Source organism: Episyrphus balteatus, chromosome 2 (assembly GCF_945859705.1).
Source record: "Episyrphus balteatus chromosome 2, idEpiBalt1.1, whole genome shotgun sequence".
Lineage (NCBI taxonomy): Eukaryota > Metazoa > Arthropoda > Insecta > Diptera > Syrphidae > Episyrphus > Episyrphus balteatus.
Window position 1 is genome coordinate 12536313 of NC_079135.1, and position 18077 is coordinate 12554389.

At 30.4% G+C, this 18077-nt stretch overlaps 2 protein-coding genes across 3 annotated transcripts in view; one reads left to right on the forward strand and one right to left on the reverse strand.

Annotated features, from left to right (window-relative positions):
- The window catches only part of LOC129908556 (calcium uniporter protein, mitochondrial), a 169490-nt gene that overhangs the window by 76691 nt on the left and 74722 nt on the right, over positions 1-18077 (reverse strand). The window lies entirely within an intron of this gene.
- LOC129908552 (protein javelin) overlaps positions 1-18077 on the forward strand; it is a 70466-nt gene that overhangs the window by 50001 nt on the left and 2388 nt on the right. The window contains exons 2-4 of one of the 2 annotated variants that reach the window (XM_055985133.1): positions 7366-7664; positions 7813-8038; positions 12905-16148. In XM_055985133.1, the coding sequence (XP_055841108.1) occupies positions 7366-7664; positions 7813-8038; positions 12905-16148 (3769 nt within the window). The remainder of the gene's footprint in view (positions 1-7365; positions 7665-7812; positions 8039-12904; positions 16149-18077) is intronic. The other variant, XM_055985134.1, reaches the window with a different exon arrangement.

Sequence of the window (18077 nt, forward strand, 5' to 3'; positions counted from 1 at the left end):
CTTATCATCCAAGTAACCAGGAAACGCTACAAAATGGCCAAATTTTGTTTAATAAAATCGACTGAAATTTATTCAGTTTTTTTTTCCACAAAATTAGCTCCCACATCCTTAACAGCAAGTAAAAATATGCTAAAGAAAAACAATGAAACAGAAGTTGTATTACGATGAATGTTCGTTAACACGCTGGCGCTGGTTGTATAATATCGGAGCCCTTTGCATAATTTATCAAGTTCTCTTAGAATATTTTGTTCATTCCATTAGACACGGTTTATTACCCAAGCAATTTATTTATGAACTACCTCTCAAATTCACTTCGATTTATCTTTTTTCCCAAAGCACCAACAACACCAAAAATCCTAATACCTAATGGTATTTGGCTTTTAATAGACCAAATCAATGATCTACCATCAACAAATCACACCGTCAAGATGTTATTAGCCAAAAGCCATTTTCTGGTAAAATAATCTTATCCGTATTCGCATTAAATTTGGGCACTCTACAAAGACGAATAGCGCATTATTGTCATCTCATTAATTTACAACAAAAAATAAAAAAAAAAAAAAGTAAGAAAAAACACATCCTTCAACGTACAAAAATAAATGGCCAATTAGCCAGCATTGAAACCATTTTATATACCTGCAAAGTTCAATAGCAGCAAATTACTCAAAACCAATGGGGTTTTTTGTTTAATTAAACTTTTCTTGCACACCATTTGCCTTAATTTCCAATTTCCTTTTATATTTTTCCTACTGCTTGCTACTACCCTGCCTGCCAACCGATGAACGATATAAACGTCGTCGTCCTTAAGAAATTCGAAAGTCCTTTGTGTTTTTTTTTTCTCTTTCTCTATTTTTGTATAGGGTACAATCCTAGGCAAGTCTAGTTGTTTTGGCATTTTATGAAGTTTTTTTAAAATACCATTTAGAATAATACTCCTACAGGTTTTAGGATTATAACTACGAGTAGGTATGTTCTTTGTTCTTATTTTATGAAGGAAAAGTTTTTAAACTGCAACCAACAACAGCAATCAACCACTAAAAAATATATGCAAATAGTTTTTAATCTTGGTTAAGTTGGAAAAAATGCAAATCCTTTTTTTTTTACATTTGAATATTAGAGCATATGTGAGAGGAATGTGGTGAATAGACTTAGGCTTATCAAGTGGACTAAAAATTCTAGATTAAGGTTAGTCAGTATTAAGTTTATGATGTTTTGCTTCAATAAATTTATAAACATGACAAAAAACAAATTTTGTCCTCGGAGAAAGAGCTTATGAAATTTAGATGAAATTTATGCATTGTAATTTTAATTCAACATGTTAGTTGGGAAAATTTGAAAATTGATGCTTGGTAAAATATCAAGTTTTTGATTTAAGGTATTGAAGATTATCGGGCATAAAATGATAACGATGAAATGATTACACGAATTAAAAATATGCATTGGCCTTTTAAAAGGAATTTTTCTACAGTTTAAAAAAAAAATTTACTTTTTATTTTTAACAGAACTTGGTTTTCAGACCATGTTACGTTGAAAAATTATTTTCTACTGCTTTTACAGAAACAGTTTTTATGCAGTAAAAGTCCTATTACTCTAAAGGTTAAAATTCCATAAAACAAAATGTTTGACTGTGTCGCAATATTTAAAAAATTGTTGTTTCCTTAGAGTCAATATCTACACCAGAAGAAAAAAAAATAGGAGCGAATTCACCTCTTTAAGGCCAAAACTGATTTATTAGCTTAAAGGCCGTAATTTGTTGTATCTTTTTTCAATAAATAGTCTTTACGGATTAAAACTAGCAAGAACTCGGAAGCTCGTGTATTTTTTTTTGCATTTTTGACAATGATTTCGATACTATTTGATTTAGCTATATTTACGATAGTCAATAAAATACAGTCTATCGAAAATCTCGAAAAAAAAAAAAATAAATGCCAAAGCCGTTTTTGGATGAAATTAGATAAGGAAAAAGCGATTTAATCGCAGGAGAATGCTGAAAGTAGGGTGGGGGAGAAAAAAAAATGGTGGAGGGGTTACTCCTGGCAAAAGTATCCCTCTTAAGTTAAATGCAAAGGTGTAGACAATTAAAACTTTTTGATGACAAATTTTTTTTATACAACCACAAATATATTGAGAAAATTGTCAAAACCTAATTTTTTTGTTTTATTAAGTTCTGAAGAAGTTATTCACGATTTAAATCGAGAAAAAAATTAAAAAATCAATTTTTAAATCGTGAATAACTTCTTCAGAACTCAATTTAGGGAAAATTACTACAAGACCTTTTTTGTAGAGAATTAAATTTCCTATAAGAATCTGTCGTGGTTTTATTTTTCTATTCACTTAATTGCTCATCACAAAATTCCAAAGTGAAACAGTCAAATTGAAAAAAACACTTCGATTTAAAAAGTTTAATTACTCGAGCCGTATTCGACGAAAATTTTCAATCAGATCTTTTTTGTAGGAAATTTAATTTTATATAAGAAAAAATTAACAGAAATTTTTTTTACTTTGATCGTCTAGCAGTTCTGTTGTAACACATCATATCATGTATAAAAATAAAAAACACCGATGATTTAACGGCTCAAATTTTCACCAAATTTTTTTTTCATCATCCTGAACAAGATTTTCGAAGTAACTTTCAAAAAAAAAAATATTTTATTTTTTTGGCCCAGTCTAATACTTATAGTGAAAAAAATTGGGAAACATCTTAACTATTTACTGAGACATATCAAATTTTGTAAAACTTGTCTGTCGTTTGGTTTTTTTTTTACATAAGCCATGGCAAACATTGCAATGTCTTCAATTTTTTATCGATTTAAAATTTTAACAAACGAACCTTTTTATAGACATCAACAAATTGTGAATTATATTAAAAAAAGAGCATCATCGAGAAGGTTTGCACTCTTTTGGATTTAAAAATAAGTTGTTTACAAATAATTAAATTTCTCCTCTAGAATTGAGGGTTTATTTCATTGCTATATTATTTTACAAACTCACAGACTTTTTCTTTCTAAGCTTTATATGCAAAATAACTGCCACTATCAAAAACTTTCCGAACTTTAGTTGAGTTGAACACCACTCGCTGTTCAACTCAACCAAACAATCTATCTGGCAAAACAAAAATAACTAGCAAACATTAATGTTTTTAGTAGAATTTCAAATGATATTGTTTTTTTATGAAAATCTTTTCATATCAATTAGTATGCACATATAATTGATAAGAAATCTTTTCATTTTTATTCGAGTTTTTTTTTTAAGAAATAAATTATTAAAATTAATAGAATTTCATTTAGAATTTAACAGAAGGAAAAAAAATAAGTTTTTCTTTCAAAAAAATTCTTAAAAATCCCGCACTATTTTAAGAACTTCATAACTTTCTTATTAAATGCGCTTTTATTTTATTCCAAAAAATCAAAAGAAAATAAAGAAAGTACAAATAAGCAAACAAGTTCAAGTAAAAAATCAAAAGAAATCGTGCATTATTCCATTTTTCTCAAATTTCACTTTTCGTTCTATTAAATAAGATAAGTATAAAAACAATAATTAATTTAATTTATGTTAAAACAAAAAGGAAAATACATAAAGAATAGATAATTAGTTAAAATTATTGCTAAAAGAGCTCATATTAAATTATACTTATTAGATTTTAAGTAATTCCTATATAGTCCGGTCAATTTAGACATCCAAGGTTACATTAATTCCCAGCAAGCTGAAAATTGGTAGGATTGTTGGAAACACCATCATAAATTAAATTTAAAAAGTCCTCATCGATCCGAGGTGTGGAAAAAAACTTACGGGGGGTCAAAGGTCACAAAAACTGGTTTTTCACGATTTTCAGCAAAACGGTAAGTATCATCAAAAAATTTTCAATGCAAGAATTGTAGACCAGATTATTATATATAAAAAGTGTCATAACACTTTTTTTCCTAAGACCCACCGTTTCTTAGGTATAACGATTCAAAAAGTTGAAGTTGAGTTGTAATCGTCATAATCAGGCCTATTTTGAAAAAAAACTCCTAACTGAAAAGTTCCTGAAATTTCATTATTTTTTAAGCTTGAATTTCGTTTTTCAATGGTTAAGAATATAGGAAAGCAAAAAAAAAAAAATGGAAATTTTCACCATTTTTCCGATTGGGGCCCTTCTCCCGAAACCATTTCCCTGGGAATTTTTGTTTAGAATATGTCTGAATAAATACAGGGTGTGCAATAGAGAATGGACAACCCTAAAACGGCTGATATCTACACTTATGGATGTTCTAAAAACAGATAGAAAAAAGTTCTATCGCAACCAGTTCATAAAATATTGGCTTTTTTTCGTTCAGTGTATTTTAAATTTTAACATCTTGTGTTTTCGTTCACTACAACCACGAATGAATGAATTTTATTTATTTCTTTTTTTTATAATTTTCTACAATAATTGTATGAGTACATAAACTCTTTAAAAACTGCAAAGCTATTGCACATTTTCGTAAAAAAAATTTTGAAATCTGTTTTTTGATGCAAAATGTAAAAAAAGTATTTTATGAAAAATTTTAAACACCTGTGGTATAAAATAAATCTATAGAAACCTAAGTGGCCGACTTACTTAAAAATATTCTCGTCTAAGGGGAGTATTTTTAAGAAAGTTGGCCACCTAGGTTTCTATAGATTTATTTTATACCACAGGTGTTTAAAATTTTTCATAAAATACTTTTTTTACATTTTGCATCAAAAAACAGATTTCAAAATTTTTTTAAGGAAAATGTGCAATAGCTTTGCAGTTTTTAAAGAAATTATGTACTCATACAATTATTGTAGAAAATTATAAAAAAAAGAAATAAATAAAATTCATTCATTCGTGGTTGTAGTGAACGAAAACACAAGATGTTAAAATTTAAAATACACTGAACGAAAAAAAGCCAATATTTTATGAACTGGTTGCGATAGAACTTTTTTCTATCTGTTTTTAGAACATCCATAAGTGTAGATATCAGCCGTTTTAGGGTTGTCCATTCTCTATTGCACACCCTGTATTTATTCAGACATATTCTAAACAAAAATTCCCAGGGAAATGGTTTCGGGAGAAGGGCCCCAATCGGAAAAATGGTGAAAATTTCCATTTTTTTTTTTTGCTTTCCTATATTCTTAACCATTGAAAAACGAAATTCAAGCTTAAAAAATAATGAAATTTCAGGAACTTTTCAGTTAGGAGTTTTTTTTTCAAAATAGGCCTGATTATGACGATTACAACTCAACTTCAACTTTTTGAATCGTTATACATAAGAAACGGTGGGTCTTAGGAAAAAAAGTGTTATGACACTTTTTATATATAATAATCTGGTCTACAATTCTTGCATTGAAAATTTTTTGATGAGACTTACCGTTTTGCTGAAAATCGTGAAAAACCAGTTTTTGTGACCTTTGACCCCCCATAAGTTTTTTTCCACACCTCGGATCGATGAGGACTTTTTAAATTTAATTTATGATGGTGTTTCCAACAATCCTACCAATTTTCAGCTTGCTGGGAATTAATGTAACCTCACCCCCTTATTTTAGTCTAATTTGACCGGACTAATACATTCACAAGCAATTAAGCATACAAAAAACTCTCTGAATGCAATCCTACCCGAATTGATGCATTAAAATTTAATTTAGATCCATAAAATGAAAAAAAAACACAACATTTTGTTTATCACTTCCCCGAATAAATTAACTTAACAAAAAAAAAATGATGAATTTATCTGTATAACGAGAGTTAACTATATGAATAGTAGCTTTCAGCTTGCATACAAATTAAGTTTTAATGTTGTACAATATTTTTTTTTTGCTGTCGAATTATTATCCATGTACCGTACCTACAAACTCATTTTACATTTGCATAAACAAAAACACTAAATTAGCGCGAAATATGTTTTTATTAGCATAACACAACGACCATGATATGAATATAAACAAAAAAAAAAGTGTAAAAACGTTCTAGGTAACGTTATTGTTCAAATTCATGTAGAATAGTCGTCGAAGTCGGAGGAGGACGATAAAATGTGTTCTATTTTTAAACTTTTTCGCACTTAATCAATTTTTTTTTCATTCTTTCATGATTTATTTTATCTTTGATCTACTTCGGTGTTACCGGGTTTTGTGTGTTATATTTTTTTTGTTCTATTAGTCTGCCAAGCACGTAGAAAAATGTCAATCTTTGCTAAGTTCTATGTAGGAACAAAGTTTTTTTTATATCGATTGAATTTTCACGTCATTATACGCGCTCTACCTATACACTTTTTATTTTAATAAGTTTGTTCTGCTCTCGTATAACTGTCATGGTTAAGGCACGTAATGCGAGATTGAACTTCTCAAGTGCTTTTGTTAAAGGAATCTTTTTTGATTGCTTAGGTGACACAACCCACAGTAATTGAACACCATAGAATGGAGTTTTAACGTAGGATTTTATTTATAAATTAAAATGTTTTACATTTTATGTTGCATACCTTTAGGTGTTGTTTTTAAGTTGTGCTTGTTTTATGTAAAAAAAAAGATAAACAGATATTCATGAAGGTTTAGTATAAAGCTCATAAAATTATCCATTTGACGTTTAAAATGGAGCATTTACTCAAAGTTTTGTTGAGTATTGCATACTCTAGGGATAACGAACTGTCTTTTATTGATTTTTTCTTTTTTTTATGGGGATTAATTTTTGTCATTAGAACGATTAATTTAGAAAATCCAAGGACATATCGATTTCTAAGACCAATTTGAAGTAAAACCTCCTAAAAGTATGCATTTTTTTTTTCTAAAAACTTCTTTTTTTTTTTTAATTTTAACTTTCGGGTAAAGCAAAGAATACATATTTAATTACCTGGATAATGATAAGCTCACAAGTTTATTCATTAAACAGTTGAATAAAGCATTTACTCATGATTTTGTTGAATATTGCATACTCTAGGTAGTATGAATTGTGAAATTCTTCAATTTTATTGAAGTTTTTCTTTTCTATGGGGAGCAACTATTCCTTATTTCTAACATAGAGCTAGTTAATTAAATTAATGCAAGGAAATATGTTTCTAGAAGATCAATTTGTCGCAAAGTTTCCTTAAAGTATGCATTTTTTGTCTAAAAACTTTTATTTTTGAATTTCAACATTAAGGAAAAACAAGAAAACACATTTAATTACTTGGATCGTGCAAAGTTTATAAAATTATCCATTAAATGGTAAATGGTTTAGTTGAGTATTGCATACTCTAGGGTCTAGGAATTATGTGTTTTCTTATTTTTTACTTTTATTGAAAATGTTCTTTCTAAAGGAGAGCAATTATGAACAATTTCTGGCATAGGAATAATTTATATAAGCTCAATTTGTCACAAAACCTCCTAAAAGTATGCATTTTTTTCTTTCAGAAAAACCAAAGAATACACATTTAACTACGTGGATCGCGTACGTTTGGGTCAAAGTTCGTTACAAAAACAATATCGTCCCCCATGCGGTTCTGGTTGGCGCCAAAAATCCATTTCAAATTTAGACCTATCAACTAATCGTCATTCTTCGAGTCATTACATCGAAGAAGATCGTCGATTACGTCCAAGTCGATCGCTTGACTATAAACACACTACACACAAAGAAGACACTTTAGATATAGCTGAATTTTATTGGCGAATCGATCCAGAGAAAGACTACGAAAAAATACAACACAATTACGGTAAGAATTTAAGTACAAGTGTTTAAATTGTACATCCCCCGGCATAATAATGTCGAAAAGTTGTATACATCATCTGTCATTGTTTAGAGTTTTTGCAATTTGCATAATAAATTACTTTTAATTTTTTTTTCTGCTTCTCTCTCTACAGTTGATGAAAGTGGTTATCACTCAACAAATCTATACAATCAACAACAACAACAACAACCATTTGACATTGGAAACGAGTCATGCAGCTTACGTCGTTCGAGAAGTTTGGCAGTAATTCGTGAGGAGACATTTAGTGATTTACAAATTTCATCGGCAAACAGTCATCACAGGCGATCGCAGCTAATACCCCGTGCTAGGTTAGTGAATCGAGGCTTTTTTGATGAACGGTAAGCGTTTTCAAAAAAATTGTTTTTTGTTTGTTTGTTGTTGTGACAGGCAAACATTGTTGTGTTGGTTTAAGCTATTAGAGCGCACAGGTAAAATGGTAAAACTTAATGCGAATTTCTTATTTATTTTTTTCGTAACAAGCATCTATTTATAAATTGTGAGTTCCATTAGATTTTTATTGAATTGAAGATATCAGTTGTGATTTGCATTCGGATTTTGAATACGATTTATTAAAATTTGCGGAAAGTCTAGATCCAATCTGTGGTCGTCAAAACAGTTAAAAAAAAAATTGGACACTAAAACTCGGCGGTAAAATTTTTTGTAGAAAAAAGTACGTATACGCCATGTTGCACCAGTTTGAGTTTATTTTTTTCTATTTAAGCATAAATCACAAATAATTCAAATATTTTTGAGTAATTTTGGGCAAATATACCCAGAATCATAATGGACGACATCATAAAATATGTAATTAGTTAGGCTGCTTAAAATATTGTAGGTTAGAATAATTATAGGCTCAAACAAATATTTCACTAATAAATGATCTCTCCTCCTTTGGTCATGTTGATGATGTTTCCAACAAATATTTAAATTCAAACGTTTTTTTTTTATCTTCGTTTGTATTTTCATTGATTCGCAGCATGAAATTTAAATTGAGATCCGAAAGTCGTTTTTTTTTTGTTGAGGAGTAATTGAGAGAAAGAAGAGCTATATGGAGTGGTGATTTGTAGTCCTGTCGTGACCCAAAATATATTTTGGTTTTTTCATGAATATTTATTGTGAATGAAAATAAAAGAAAGAGAGAGATGAGGGAGTTGAAATCCATTTTCATTATGACACGGAAGGAAAATAAACAAATGAAAAATAATAAAAACAAACAAAAAAAAGGTTCGAAATGTCCTCTCAGAATTTCACTTAAATTTGTATTTATTTTTTTTTTTTTTGTTGTCTTTGAGAGAATGAAATATTTTCAGTTCAGTTTCAAGATGTTAATAGAATCAGAGAAAAATCATCGAAATGTCCTTCCAACTGTTTTATATGCTCGACCATATTTTTTTTTTCTTATTTTCAATATCAATTCAATAAATGTGAGATAATCAAATGAAATGTTGGAGAAACGGTAGTGTTTCAATTTTAATTTAATTTTTCTACTCAAGTTGCTTTTGAGCTATGAATCTCTTGGGGTGATAAGAGAGAGGACTTCGAGATTCAAATTGGATTATCTTTTGTTTGAATAATTGAACTGTATTGAACTTTGAATCAAGGAATTGATTCTTCTGACTAATTTTGTTTTTTTTTCGTTTTTCATTTCCTTTCATGGTTTTTAAGTCGAAGAAATAAACTCAGAAATTAATTCGCATTCAAAAATGTAGGTAATGTTAAAAAATAATTTTTAACCATTTTTCTATTTTATTCATTTATGTTGTCTATTTTTTGATTTTGACTATGAGGTTTTTACTCGCATTTGTATGAAAAAGTAGAATTTAATAGTGCTTTCTAGACAGTTTAATTACAGTCTCTTCTCATTAGAAAAAAGAAGAGTTTAATTACATTTAATAGAAAACCATAAAATTATATTATTTGTCTGTTTTATGTCTTTTGAAAAGTAAAACCCTTTTAGCATCGTTAAATGTGTTAATTAAATTGATTTATAGCCATTTTTACTATGTTTTAGAAAATGCATCATAATACTACTTTTAAATCACAATAGCCATAGGATATTATTATTTTACTAAAAACATTTTTAACTTACGCATTAACAGAAGATTTATGGCGTCTTTATCTATCTTCTCTTCCAACGATTATATAATTGGATATTGTTTTCTTACGAACAATTGCGTTTTAAATTTATTTTCTTTACTAAATAAAGTCATAGTAAAGACACTATGTACCAATTTATTAATTACGAGGAGTCAATTTTGAATATGGCCGATATACATTAAGTAGAATAACTCGACTGACAAAAAAAAAACATTTTTGAAATTAAAAAAAATTCCAATTTTATTTCTGAAAAAGCAATTCTTTTGAAAAGGCTGAGAAGTTAAATTTTCTTGATAGTCTATTTTTTTAAAACAGCATAATAAATTTTTTTTTTTAATTTTCTAAAGTTTTTTTTATCAAAAAATGGTTTTTTTTTTAAACGACTCTAACCCTTTTAAACTTTTTTTTTTTTGTAAAAAATTCTCTGTTGTTCAAGAAATCAAATGGTGAACGTTTTTTGGAAGTCAAAACACTTTAAAAAATGTGAAAAAGATTAATTAAGTTTTTTTGTTTTCTTGTTCCATATATCACTTGTTTTTGGTCTATTTTCGTAAGTTTTTTTGTTTTGTTCAATTTTTATGTCAAGAAAAAGTTGCAAAAATACATAAATGTTACTATTTTGTGGGCTATAGGTTTTTCTTATATACACGAAAGAATGAATAGTTAATAAGAAATACTTGTTTATTTATCTAAAGTAAAATTTCATTGGTGTCTAAGACGTCGAATTCTTGAAGACTTTACCCAATTTTTTGCTGTTTTCGAAGAATTTTTTGGCATAATGTAATCTTTTTCAGTTAAAATTGTTTCGGTTTATGAAAGAACTTATTTTTTTCTTTCAAATTCAGTTTCAATCTTTTCAAAATCTCTTTTCTTCTCTGACATATCTTAATTTAAATAAGTTTAGTAGGTTTGCCATATCTTAACATAGGTAAAGAAACTGATCTCTAAAAATTAATATATCTTTCCCCTTAAAACAAAAGTATACTTCTCTAATGGACTTTAGTGTGCTTATTTGGAATCCAAACTCAAAAAATTTAGGTCAGTTCAGGTTTTTGAGATATAGTAGTTTTTTTTTGAGATTTTCTAAAAAAAAAACTTCATTTTGTAATACTTTAATGCAGATATCACAAAATTTTGACTTCAGATTCTAACTCAGCACATCTATAACTAAAAACTATAAGAAAAGTATACTTTTGTTTCTAAAAGAAACAAATCTGAAGATTTACAAGGCAGTTTATCGAATGGTTTATTACAAATAAGATATTTCTAAATAGAAAAATAGTATATAAAATTACAAAACACATACAAATTTTGTTTAATGTATTTTATTATGGTTTTCTTTACATATTTGACTTTTTAAATATAATGGGCGTTGATATTTTACATTTTCCTTAACTAAGGTGTTTTTGTTCATGTACCTAGGATTTACTAAAAAGTGAAGGATTTCGATCAGTATTTTAAAATATGAGTAAACATTAATGTAAAACATATTTGGTGTCAATCGATAGGTCAAATTATGAGGAATAAGACCTCCAAATTTGAGCTCAATGCAACAAATAGTTTTAATTTTATACAAGTTCAAATGAATCTAAAAGGGTGATTTTTTAGAAACTATCCACATTTTTCAAAAATCATTTTTACAAAAATAGTACCTGATAGAATTTTTCTGAAACCAGATTTATTATTTTATTAATTTATTAACTACAAAGTGCAGTCTTTAAGTAAAACTTGAATAAAATTTTCACAGACCTACTGTGTTATTGATTTTTAAATCCTGTCAATTTTTTTTATAATATGTGAAATTTTTTTGCACTTCATTCTTTTGCTTTTCATTATTGTATGCACGCATTCTGACATGAAATTGCAATAGTTTCTTTTTTAATTCTGTGTATTCGATATCATGATGCAATAATGCAATTTGTCCATGAGGCAAACCTTTTTTTTTAAGAATGCACAGTGGATTCATTCTTTTGGCTAACAAAATTATTTACATGGCCTTTTTTTATGAAAATTAATAGTTTTTTTTAATATTTTTTTACAATAGTCAATTTTGTAATTATTAAAATTATCAGAGAAAAATTCTATTTAAACGCTAATTCTGATAGAAAAAAAAGTACTAATACCAAACCCCACAGTGAGCCTTTTTTGCATAAAATATTGAATTGAAGATTTTTCTTTGATCTTTTACACTTATGAAGTTATCAAATGGTAGCAGATATACTTGCTTTGCTTTTCTGTTTCTAAAAAAAAACTATTGAACGACATATTTTGTTAGAATTTGTTTCAATACCTATTAAAAAATTTGAAAAATCCATGAAAATCCATTTCAAAAGCTTTAAAACTCCAAACCTTTTTCATTGCGAATTTAACACATTTTTAATCTATTCTTCCTTGCTCAAACATTCAAACTTAATTCTTTCAACTTTATATTTCCAAAATTTACATAAAACAACCCTCTATGTACCAGCTGTTATTTTCTCACATCGAATATGTACACTTATCACCATCATCATCAATCAAAAGACACACATCTCCCCCAAACCTGTCACACATAGATTTCAAGTCCATTTTGCATTAACAAAAGTGTATATCCCATTGATACCTTTAGTTGAAACCTCTATCATTAGTCAGAAACTATACACAAAAGACACACAGTAGGAAATTTGCTGCCAAGTTAATTTCTATTCACACAGAGATTAGTACAAAATCACTGATAGAATAGATAGATTATAATCACAGCACTTAGGTAGTGTATACAATTCCCATATTCCCATCACTACAACTTACCATCAATGTCAGATCTACAAAACACCCCGGCAAATCATCCATGTCGATTCTGTCTTGGGAAAGGGGTTTGGGAGGGAAAACAACAACAATTCACCACACGCATTAATTTGCGGTTAAACGAAACAAAAATTATTTCAAGACTCTCTCGTCATGTCAGTCATGCAACAACGAACAAGTTTAAAAATAAAAACTCTATACTTCAACTTGAACTTGAAGGCCATCACATAGGAACAGTGCAACAACTAAAAAACAACTTCCAACTTATTTCCACTTAATATCCATTTTTTATTTTCTATTTTATTTTTTTTTTTTTTTTATAGATTCACAAGTTCTAAACAACCAACCTACTACCACCACCATCATCACCAACATCACCACCACCAACATCAATCCTCATCATCGTCAACACTTGACCGGGCACTTGCGGCTTCCGGCGACACCCCCCACCATTCACCACCGCCAATTCTAGTTGTTGCACAACCTCCCGAAACAACAACCATAACACGTGAATCCGATGAATATTACGAGAATCTCAAACGATTAGACGCTCATCAGCAATCAATCTGGCAAAACGAGAAAAGCGACTTGGAGAGCTTAAACTCGGAATACTTTAGAAATTCATTACATCAAAGTGATTCAAATTGTGGCGGTACAATTGGAGGCGGAGTAGGGCGGGAAGAAAAACAACGATTATATCAATCTCGAAGCCACAAGTCAACCTCTCATCGAAAGTATTCATCACAATTCTGTGGCGAAGAGTCGTCGTGCCCTGAACTGAGTCAGAGTAGTGTTTTCCCCGAGACAACAACTACCAGCAATTCCGACGATCAATCGGATAGTTTAACAGTGTCGGAACAAGAATACGATATTGAAAGAGTTGAAGAAATCCTTAGTAAAGTTTACAACGAAAAATTCGAAGTTATCAGTTTGACTGAAGAACAGAATCAAAAACGGTCCGAAAACACCGATGAACAAGGTGCCTTGATTGCCTACGATTCGGTTTATCTTTCGTCGGAAGAAAGTTCCGAAGGAACCTTAGTTGAAGGCGGCAAACAAGAAACTCCTTCACTTCTTCACATTTCGATCGAAGATATCTACGATCCTCCGGAAAGACCCGAAGTTATCGAAGAAAAACCGATAGAAAATCCTTTGTATTCTCAAGTTCATCGAATACCATCGGCAAATCAATCTGTCGACACAAAGCCGAAAATTCTAGCACTTGTCGAGAAAAAGAAGAAACTTAAACGGTTTTCTGACTACGCTGTAGTTCCCCGACGAGAATCGAAAGGAGTCATTGAACATTTAACCTACGTCTCAGCTCACAACACTCATCAACTAATCGATAACCAATACTTTAGTCTACCCGACGTTAATATCGGCAAAAGTCTCAAAGTTTCAGAACGTATTGATGCCAAATTACGGTCATCGTACAATATTAAAGAGGAATCCCCAGTTCCTCCCGAAACCATTACTGATTCTATAAAACGTTTCGGTCGCGCTCATAAAAAAGTCCGCCAACGCGAAGAAGACAACAACAATACAAACTATCGCTCAGAAATCGAAGAAGTCGAAGTTGAAAAACCCAGAGGAGCTGCTTCCATTCAAGTTGAAACCTTTACCAAAGAAATAATTGCTACCGAAACAGACACAAACGCATCAGCAGACAGCAACACTTTCATCGAATTAAGTCAATTTAGAATAATTGTAACAGACGCCCAGAATAATATTATCGAAGAGGATTCAATTGATGGCAATAGTGTCCCATCGCTACCAACAAGCCTAGATATTACCGAAGTGCAGCAAAGTGTTGCTGCTAATGGAAGTCAATCTAAGTCGAAACAGCAGCAGGAGAATCAGAAGGAAGATAAATTAATTGAACAACCAACACCTCCACCACCACCACCAACAACCCCAACCCAACCAAAGAAATCGACTCTCTGTCGAACTCCTTCGAAATCAAAGAAATCAACCGGGACTGTTGTTCATTCAGAAGTGTGCAAAGCAAAGGATAGACGATTGTATGGCACATATCGGGCTAGACCAATTAAAGTCAAACCAAACGATTCTCTAAGGCGTGTTGGCAAAATGTCACGACCACAAGTTATTCAAGTTGTCGATTCAAAGAAGTCGGAAACTAAACAACAACAACAACACCCTCTAGCGGGAAAACAAGCTGAAGATGAATTTCTACAAAAAGTCGATGCAATTCGATGTTATTGGTCGAAAATGAGTGAAGAAATCAATCAGCAAAAGAACAAAGAAATTCTTCAACAAAAAGACGAAGAAAAGTCCTCCAAAAAGGACTTTATAATTGGTGACGAAGTAAAATGTGTCAAACCAACACCGCCAATTTTTAACGAAGATGATTTTACAAGTTTAATGCCGTCAATAGAAATCGTCGAACTTGATGGTGATAAACAAGCGACAATCGTGAAAGCAAATGCTGATGAACCAGTACCAGAATTTGATCATATCCGTTACAAAGTTATGAAGCCGAATTTATTCCGCAGCAACATCCTAAATCGCAGCAAAAAGGAAGCACAATTCGATGGTTTAATTCAGTATTTGCAAGAATATAGTTTTCAAGAGTTGCTGACAAATAATAATGTTGTTATTGTCGAACCGGTACGAACGAAAATTGAAAGACCCTCCAAGGATTTACAATTTGATGGTGGATATCAGCAACAACAACAACAATCGAGCATAACGAAGGGTGGACAAAATTGTAAAATTACTGGTGGAGCTGGGAATAACTCCTGTCACACAAGTTTGAGTACCACAAATTCCACTCCGATTGGAGTGGGAGCAACCACTGAGAGTCACAACAAATTAAGCAAACGACATTTCTTCTACCAGCCAGTTCGGGTCAATCGGGAGTTGTTGGAGGAGGAACTACCCACACCGGATACGGTGAGAAATGTTCGAAAGTTCTTCGAGGAGAATGTCCTGCCGAATGGTAGTAAACAGAGAGATGAGTCAGGGCTGTCGCCGGAGGTGCTAACCAACGACAGACAACTGAATAATAATGAAGGACGAAGGGCAACAGGACACCAACAACGTTTGCGATATTTAACCATTGATACATCGTATGGTAATGGCCAAGTAAATAACAACAACAACAACAACCAGAGTAGTGCAACTATAACGCCTGGAACATTGAGAAAATGGGATTCGGTGAGTTTGTCGAGTGGTATATCGAGCGGTGATTTATCATCGCCATGTGAGTGCAGTAATGGAGGAGCCTCTACTGTCGACGGAAGAAGATCTCCTTCTGCTGCACAACAACACCTCCATCAGAGGATGAAGGATGACAACAATGAGCCGCAGGAGGCCGAGACTGAAATACGAGGTGGAATGCATGTACGGGATTTTATAAGGAGGCATAATGCTTGTGGTTCACAGGATTCAAATGGATTATGTGGTTATTATATGGATGGTGGGGAGGACTGTGTAGATGGTGGTGGAGTTGAAGGTGAACGAGAGACAGATGATCTGGAGGATGAAGAAGACGACGAGGTCGACATGGTGGATGATGAACTATGTGAATCGTATTATGTCAGTGAGGTAAGTGAATTTTTTATATACTGCAAAAAATATATGGCAAAACTATATCATTTCTAGGTTTGATGGTTTTTTTGTGGGGTTGTGGAGTGAAAATGGTGTTTGAAACTTTTCCTTTGGCAATGAGAATGGGTTTTTTTTCTGAGAGAGAAAGTTTGACCACAGGAGTTGTGTGGATTTTTTTTGGTAGGAAATACCCGTATACTTGTATTTTAGAGGATTTTCTCGTTTTTATACTTCATATACGATTTGCATGCGGGGTTTTTTTATTCCGAGTTTGTCGGTTTTTCTTTCACTTTTGTGTGGGCACTACAATGCACATGGCGAAATTGAAAGGACGAATATAAAAGAGTTCCTTTTTTTTGCAGGGTTTTATTATTTTTTTTTTAGTCATAAAGTTCTTTACAAAAAATTATACTCTCGCTGTGGAGTTTAGATTTTAGTGAGTTTTTTTCTGTATTTTTTTTTTTATATTGTAAAATCAGGAAAGTATGTTGTATAGCGATGTCTTTTTCGAAGGATGAAGGAATATAATTGAGTTTTTCCTGAAAATTTGTTTGACTTTGTGTAGCGTTTGGATTTTTTTTTTCTTCTGTGTGTTACGGATTATTGAAACGGTTATTTTTTTTATGATTTTTTATTAAATTGGAAAAGTTTGTTGCAAATTGAGGGCGAATTTGGGAGTAGTCGATAAGTTTAGAAGAGATGTTTGGTTTTTTTGGCACTGATTTTAAGCTTCTTTTGGAAAAAAAAATGGGTGTTTTGTATCAAAAGTTTTAAAATGCTTCCAGTTATGGCGAATTAGTATATCGATATTTTATGATTTTCACTATGAAACGAGTTACCAAGTTTGAGAATGCTTTATTGTTTTTTTTTTTTACTTGATTGATTTCTTTGTGAACAGTTCTTTTATTTAAAATGATTTGACTTTTTGATTTTCTTCAAATATTCCCACGTCAATCCTGCTTAAATATAGTAGTTTCAGTCGCATATGAGCGCATTGGTCAACACTTTAATTTGAATTAAATTGATCTAATTTTTATAAACAAAAACAGTTTATTTTTGCCTCTAAATGAGGTCTTCCATTTAAAAAATTCAAACAAAATTATTGTTGGATTAAAAAAATAAATCAAATTATTTTTTGAAAAATCACTTTTTTTTGAAAACGGACTAACGAATTTAATTTAAACTTCGTTTTTACGAGTAAATATTTCCTTTTAATGGCAAAGCATTTATTTTCTTTGAAAAATGTATGAAAATAAAAAAAATATTTTTTTTTAAGACCTCAACGATTTTAAGATTTGTTTTTTTCTAAAAATATTTTGTTATTCAAGAAATTAAATTTGTTTGGAGATCTGAACTTTCAAAAAAGATGTTTTTAGAGCTAAAAACTAAATTTTATACCTATTATTTAAAATTTTTTTTTTTTTTTTCAATTTATAATTTTAATATTCCAAGCATTTATTAAATTAATTAATTTATAAAAACTATTAATCAGCATCTTAAACCAAAATTTCGAAAATTAAATATCCCGCTTTTACTTTTTTGTATCCAACATTTTTTTAAATTTTATTATTGAATTATTTTTTTCGAAACAAAATTTCAATAACAAAATAAATTTTCTAAAATTGGTATATAACTGGTACCTACCGTAATTTTTGGTCCTAGAAAATTATTTCCCCCCTCTATACAATCTCAAAAAACTGCAACATTAGCACATCAAAACAGGTTCGCTAATTCCATTATAAGAGGTCAAAGGCCACACAAAATTAGATCTTGAAAATTGTAGGTTTTAGAGAAAAAAAAATACCTTAAAAACTTGTAACTGAGTTAATTTTACATAAAGTTTTCCTTTAAAGTTTTCTTTTACAGGTTTAGAAACTACAATACTTAAAATATCAATTTTTTAACCACTGGTCAAAATTAAACAAA